General features: G+C 32.6%; 1 protein-coding gene across 1 annotated transcript; it reads left to right on the top strand.

Moving 5' to 3' along the window:
• Nucleotides 1–522: 522 nt before the first annotated feature.
• On the top strand, nucleotides 523–4,983 carry LOC143579129 (uncharacterized). Its single transcript, XM_077062519.1, has 8 exons — nucleotides 523–678; nucleotides 767–845; nucleotides 3,229–3,411; nucleotides 3,523–3,589; nucleotides 3,716–3,843; nucleotides 3,933–4,023; nucleotides 4,109–4,247; nucleotides 4,975–4,983. Exons 1-8 carry the CDS (start codon nucleotides 523–525, stop codon nucleotides 4,981–4,983), a joined length of 852 nt encoding a protein of 283 aa, XP_076918634.1.
• Nucleotides 4,984–7,473: the final 2,490 nt, after the last annotated feature.

Below are 7,473 nucleotides of genomic sequence, written 5' to 3'. Positions count from 1 at the left end.
TTAATTCCTAAATCAATTCCACGAAACATCATAAGTTAGTCAATATTCATTCAAATGACATTAATTCTGGTTCTAAATGTTTCAACTTGTATTATTCTATGCAATTCAAATTTTTCATATTATTTTTACAATCCCTTAACTAATTAGTGTTACATATATTTTATTTTGTTTAAACAATCTATGTGAAATCAAGTTTATTTATTTTGTAACACTAAAATTATATTAGTCCAAATCACATTAGTCAAAATAATAATGAATTTATTATATCATGTCAAGAATTATATTTCCCAATTATTTCAAATCCTTTCTATTTATATTCAATTTAACATAAATAACTCAAGAATTTACACTATATATTCGTTCATTTCTTAAGCTTTCTCATCACCTAGAATAATTAGAACATCCATTGTTTTTCTTCATCCAAGTTAATGTCAATTTTCTTTTAATATTTTTTGTTTTATCTTTCACATTTTTCATTCATTATACGTTACAAATTAATTTTGTTCTTATTTCATAAGGTCAATGGAGTCCCAGAAGTTTACTATGTTACACGAGATTGATGTTCTTAGATCTACTCCATGTATAATTAAGGTAAAAGTATTGAAGGTTTGGAGTGTCAAGGATAACAATAAACCTAATGAGGATTTCTTGATTGATATGGTTTTTATGGATGAATCGGTAATCTTTAGTTTTACCATTTATGTTTATGATTTTTGTCCCTTTTGTTATGGTTCATAATTTGTTGTTTGTTTTTTTAATAATCCAGGGTAACCAAATGCAGTCTACAGTATTTAAACAAGATATATTTCGTTTTAAACGTTATTTAAACGAGAATGCTACATTATGTAAGGCCCCGTTCCCGGTAGCCCTACTTTAGCGTCGGATTTACTCATAAACACAGTTCTTATAAATCAGAGTTAATTAAAACTTTCGTGGAATATAAAATATTAATCATTCGTTATAAAACATTTAATCTTTTCTTTAAAACCATAACATAAGACATCATAGTTAAAACATCGTTTCTTCTATCTTCATATGCCAGCCGTTCAATCCATGCCATGTGTCATCCTCATGTCTTCTCGATAATCATATATACCTGCGTGCATACTAAAAGTCAGCTACGCTGAGTGAGTTCTAGTTAATCAGGCGACAGACAATACATACACATATCTTACATACATACATATCTTAACCTTGTATAAATATCCATAAGAGGACGTCACATAATATCTATTAAAAGAACTATTACTATTACCCTACTATCTATATTCTCCATAGAATGACACTCTATATATATATTCTCCATAGAAGGAACATCCTATATACTTCCATAGAAGGAACACTATGCTTTCCATTAAAGGAACACTATGCTTTCCATCAAAGGAACACTGGGCTTTCCATTAAAGGAACACGGGGCTTTTCATTAAAGGAACACTATGCTTTCCATTTAAGGAACACTCTATATATTATCCATAGAAGGAACTCTATATATAAGTTTTCATTTAATATCCATATAAGGAGGCAATCACCGCTATTCTTGGCAATACATGCAATATCCGAAGATCGTTCACTTATACTCAAGTAATCATCCCTGCATTACACACAATATCCATATCTTTATTTATAACCTAACGGTACATGCAATATCCGAAGATCGTTCACGTACCGACAAGAAATCAATCGTATCTAACACATATATCATACATGGCATACACTTACCATTTAAGTTAAGTGTATTAACTGTCACATCGAGTATGCACACAGCCCCGAAAACATAACAAGGAAATGGGGCTAGAAACTCACCTGAACTCGGTTACTTCTTTCGTTAATGGTTACTCCTTTCTTTGGCTGTGCATGGCTATCTGTATAACAATTAGGCGTATTGATTACTCATATCATGTTTCTAGTTAAACTATTACCCTCAACGAACAGGGGTTCGGGGGCAGCGCCCCTGACAGCGAGGTTCTAGGGGCGGCAGCCCCTAGCAGGGTCCAAGGGGCAGAGCCCCTGGCTGGGGTCGAGTTAAGCCTAATTCGTTTTCCATTAGGATTTTTATTTACATTAACTGTCTTAACACATTTTCCATTTGGATTTTTAATTACTATCTAACTCCTTAACTCATTTTCTATAACGAATTAAGCCTAATTCGTTGGCTAATTCGTTATCAATTTACAGTCTAATTCGTTACAAAATCCTCCTTCATTCGCTATAACGAATGGCCTAGTTCGTTATCTCAATTATAACGAATTGAGTCTAATTCGCAAATTGATTCGTTACCTTATCTTCATCTGATTCGTTACCCAGACACAACCTAATTCGTTATCTGAATAATGACGAATGGTGAGTAACGAATCGCTTGATTCATTATTTGAATCCTAACGAACTGGGTAGCCAATTCGTTATCTTGACAGAATGATTGGGCGAGTAATGAACTACCTGATTCGTTATCTTAATTATAACAAATCATCTAGTTCTTATCCAGACTTTGACTCAAGGGTCAAAGTCAAAATCGTCAAGAACAATAACAGTCAACATATCTTAGATCTGCAATTAAACCTTCAATTCTTAACAAAATATCATGATTTTGGTATCATTGGAATCGTCTATGCAGCGCCTACAAACCCCAAGGGTCCAATCATCCAAATATCTAAGTTTCCATGGTGCGATTTATGTATATACCTACGGGTTTTTCATTCCAACAATTAACCTATCAAACTGTAATCGATTTTAGTAAGTTTAGCTTTGTTGGATTCGTTTTTACCATACTAACACATATCTATGATTTCCCAAACCAAACCGAACCTATATGAATGATTTCTAAATATAAACGTACCTTAAACGAGTCATTCTACGAACACAAGCTGGTCTTGATGTTGTTTAGGTTTGACACGATAATCTAGCACCAACAAGCTCGGGTTTTCAACTTTGAATCTAGGCTCGGGTTAAAGGATGGTGTGTGTGTTTCTCAAGGTGTAGGCTATGGTGTAGTGATAGATAATAATGGAAAGGATTAGGGTTTAAGGGGTATTTATACTCCCTTACGCCCATGGGCCTAAGGCCCATCTTTCCTTTTTGGTCCATAATTAATTCCATCCACTTAGCCTACTTGAACCATCTTATTATTACGTTATCATTTCTCTACCAATTTTAGTAAAATTTTCCATCGTTAACGAATAATACCTTAAATATTATTCTTGGAAATTTCGGGATGTTACACATTAACTATAGTCAACCCTAGCCTTGGATATAATGCGTCTAATTACAAGGTTATCGACTGCCCTAATAAGTTAGTTATAAACTCCAGTACCCATGTTAATCCTTGTAGCCAGTTTGATGGTCCTACATTCGGTTTTAAGTTTTACTCATTCAAGTCAGTTATTGATAAAGAGATTACGTTGAAAGCTACTATAGGTATTATTTAAGTAGTTTATTTTTTTTTATTTATCAAAACTTTTTGTATTTCTAGTTCTTTAATCTGATGTCTTCCATATATAATTGGACATGTTGTTCATGTTTTTAAAGATAACAATTCTAATTTGAGAGATGTAAAAAGAAATGCAAGATTAACTATGGAGGTTTCTGGTATTAGGTACACGTTTTTCATTAATTTATATTAGGTACATGTTTTTCATTAATTTATATGTCAGTTTGTATTAATATTTTTTAATCGTGGAACACTATGATATTTTTGTTCTAATATTTGTGATTTTTACAGCGGTGACAGTGTTTATGTTACTCTTTGGGGGGATTATGTATCACAGTTCTCTAAGTATGTTGTTGACCATTTTGATGAATCACATATGATTATTCTCATGCAATTTGGTAGAGTTAAATACCACAAAGGTTTGCTTTTTATTTTTAATATGTAATTAATTTTTTTAAGACTTTCTTATTTTAATATCATAATGACTATCTTGTGTTTAAAATTTTAGAGAAACCGTATGTGTCTAATTCCTACGGTTCTGATGTTACTCGTGTGTTCATCAATGATAGTATTTCTGAGATTGAAAATTATAAGACACGGTAATATTATTTATATATCTCCTGATTTGTTCATTCAATAAGTATTTCCTTTGCATTTCTAAATCCTTATAAATTTGTTTTGCAGTTTGTTTGAATTTTTAGACTTCAATGTTGATGGTGTTTTTCGTAGGCCGATTCCTGTAAAATTGATGTCTACTCTTGATGAAGAGTTTCTGATGGCTACATCAGTTTTCAACATTTGTGAAATTTACACTATATTGCAGGTATTTTTTTATAATAATATCTATTTATAATTTATAACATTTAACATAAGGTTTTTATCTTTTTTAATTGATTTATTTTGTTAGTGCACGGTTTTGCGTCTTGAGTCTTTATAATTATCATTAACGTTTTTGTTTTATGTTTAATGTAATAATTAATTAAGTTATTGTCTAGTTCGTTATATGTAATGTCTAGTTCGCTAATGTTGTTTAGCGAACTAAGACTTAAGCTTATTCCCTCCTGATTCGTTAGGGAATGTTAACGAATCAGGAAATGTTTCGTTAAGTTATTTTGTTTATTAATGTATGTAACGAAGTAGTGTCTGGTTCACTAGGGAATGTTAGCGAACCAGACCTATCTTCTATATATAGTGAACACTGTTCACATTTAATGTTAAGCTTTGAGAGTTAATTAACGAAACCCTGTCCAAATCCTCTCTCGATCTTCATCCTAATAGTATACAATCACTAATACATATATATTGATAATACATAAACATACATAACACTAAATCATACGTAATTATGAGCTAGATCTATAGTTAAGGTATTAATCGATTATACACAGATCTGAGATCTCTTATTGTTATTGGATTTATACACCTGGGTTTCCAACAAGTGGTATCAGAGCTTTCGGGGCTCAAATTACACTTGATTTGGGTGTTTAGACAGTTAATTAGTCTTAATTATTATTAGTGTTCTGTTTTGGTTAAATTTGGATCAATTTAAGGTTAATTGAATGAATTATGAACGATTTGGATTGGATTTGAGTTGATGTGAGTATTGATAAGGTATTGTGTGTTGGAATTGAGTTTTGGATTGATTCGGTATTGGTTTGGTTTGTGACCGAAACAGAGTTGATGTTTTGGGATAATTGAGCTAGTTATCGGAGATAATCGGTTACGAGTTTTAGTGTATTGGATTCGCGATCGTATTACGAGTGTTTTGGTAGGTAATTTGTGATTTTTGGTTAAGAATCGAGATTGTATTACGGATTTTAGGCTTCTGGGTTTCTGGGTTTGGTGTTCATCATTTCCAGATTTCTGGAAATTCTTGTTGAAGATTTGAAGATTCAAAGATGAACATGATTCGCTACGTTGATTCGCTATCCTGTTCACCTTGATTCGTTCATTAAGTTTGTCAATTCGTTATTCATTTCAAGTGATTCGCTAGCCAATTCGCTATAATAGTTGATTAGTATTATCTAATTCGTTATTTGGGTCAACTGATTCGTGTGACACACGTCCACTTTGGGATTTGTGTCATAACAACCTTTGCCACGTGGCATAAGGTGTCAGAGTTTGTTACAAACGGTTATAACAACCTGATTCGTTATAGTTGATTCGCTAATCAACTGTAGCTGGTTCGTTATCTATTTCGCTAAGTTTTTCTTAGTGATTCGCTATTGAATACTTTCTAATTCGTTACGTTTCTCTTATCAATTCGCTAGCTAATTCGTTAGTCAATTCGTTAGTTTGACTTTCTGATTCGTTGACTTTCTGATGCGTTAGATTGATTCGTTAAACTCAATTGTGATTCGTTGTCTGATCAATCTTAGCTTCGTTAAGATTTGATTCGTTAATCTACTGTTCACAGTTCACTACAACTGTTTACAGTTCGTTACAATTCTTATTTGTTAATCTTATTCTCTGATTGATTCGTTACATCCTAAAACTTTGGAAACTTGTCAACAATGGCCGGTATGTATGCATTAGCGTCTCAAAACATGTTGATGCAACAAATGTTGCAACTTGATACCGAGATAGGTTCACATTCGAAATGTCCAAGATTGATAAAGTTCAGTGACTTTACCAAATGGGAACCTCGGTTTCGTGCTCATCTAGGTTCAGTTCATCCTGACTGCTCATATTGTTTAGATGAAGTTTATACTATTCCTATGATTGGGGATGAGACTATCGGATTTAGACCTAAAGCTATATCTCAATACCCACAAGAAGAGAATAAGGCACTAGAGATAGAGACGAAAGCATATTCTACTGTAACTATGGCTTTACCTGAAAATATATTTCACCAAGTGGGTAGTATTAAGATATGTGCTTCTTTGTTTCAACATATCCGAAAGAGAAGTATGGGTAATACAGCTGAAAGCAAAAAGGTGATGCTTAAGTTTCAATTCAGAAACTTTAACTTACTCAAAGGTGAAACGGTTGAAGAGATGACAACGAGATTCAATCACTTGATTGCTGAAATGGATAAAATGAAGTTGGAAATTTCTAAGATTGACAAGATTGATACTATTAAGAGTGCATTACCAAGTTCGTACTCTACTTTTCTAATGGTATTAAAAGAAAACATCTATTTCAATGAAGACTTGACTGCAAGTGAGTTTTTACAAAAGATTGAAGCTGGTGAGTATGATCTCAAGTGTCAAAAATCATCCAAGGAAAGTCAAGATCCCGCTTTCTATGGTGGGAGCATGCCTTTAAGTTTAACAATTTCACCAATCACCGCTTTTCCGACACCGAACGCAAAAGATAATGAAACGACAATCTATAGTGATCCTAGAGCATGTTTTTATACTGCTGGTAACTCTGGATCACCAAATGTTTCTGCTGGTTCAGGAAGTTAGTCTTCAGCAAATCAATACTCATCACCTCCAAACGTCAATATGAAAGAAGCTGAACAAAACTTTGCATTTCTATCCGCTTTCATGATGTCTTATGAAAATCTGGTTAGTAGCAAAATTGCCACAAGTGATTTAACTGATGAAGACTATGATCAAATTGATCCAGATGACTTAGAAATCATGGATTCAAAGTGGAACATGGCAATGATTGTTCGAAAGGTGAAAAGATTCATGAAAAGAACCGGAAAAGATATTCCCGCTCTAAACAAGAAGTTGGGATTTGACAAGTTGAAAGTGAAATGTTATAATTGTCAAGAATTTGTTGGAATTACGTATGCCCGAGACACGTATTTAGATTAATGTGGCTAACTGTGCTTGATCCAAGTCGGGTCATACCCAATAACGAGCTAGATAGACACCGGATTGTATTTGTTTAAGATATGATCTTTAAACGAATACCGAACACAAAGTTTAGGAAATCGGTTTTTCTAAAATTGCACTTGAAAGATTAAAATAAATAATTTGGATTATTTATTTATTTATTTATTTAATTATTTAATTGGTTAAATAATTAAGAAAAGATTATAAAATAGTTTTATAATAGTGTAGGCTAGTTTTATATATGTGATATATATAAATATA

Source organism: Bidens hawaiensis, unplaced genomic scaffold, assembly GCF_021521415.1.
Source record: "Bidens hawaiensis isolate Kalapana, Puna unplaced genomic scaffold, B.hawaiensis_p1.1 tig00029607_1, whole genome shotgun sequence".
Lineage (NCBI taxonomy): Eukaryota > Viridiplantae > Streptophyta > Magnoliopsida > Asterales > Asteraceae > Bidens > Bidens hawaiensis.
The sequence above is the reverse complement of the archived record's forward strand: the minus strand, read 5'-3'. Positions and strand labels throughout refer to the sequence as shown.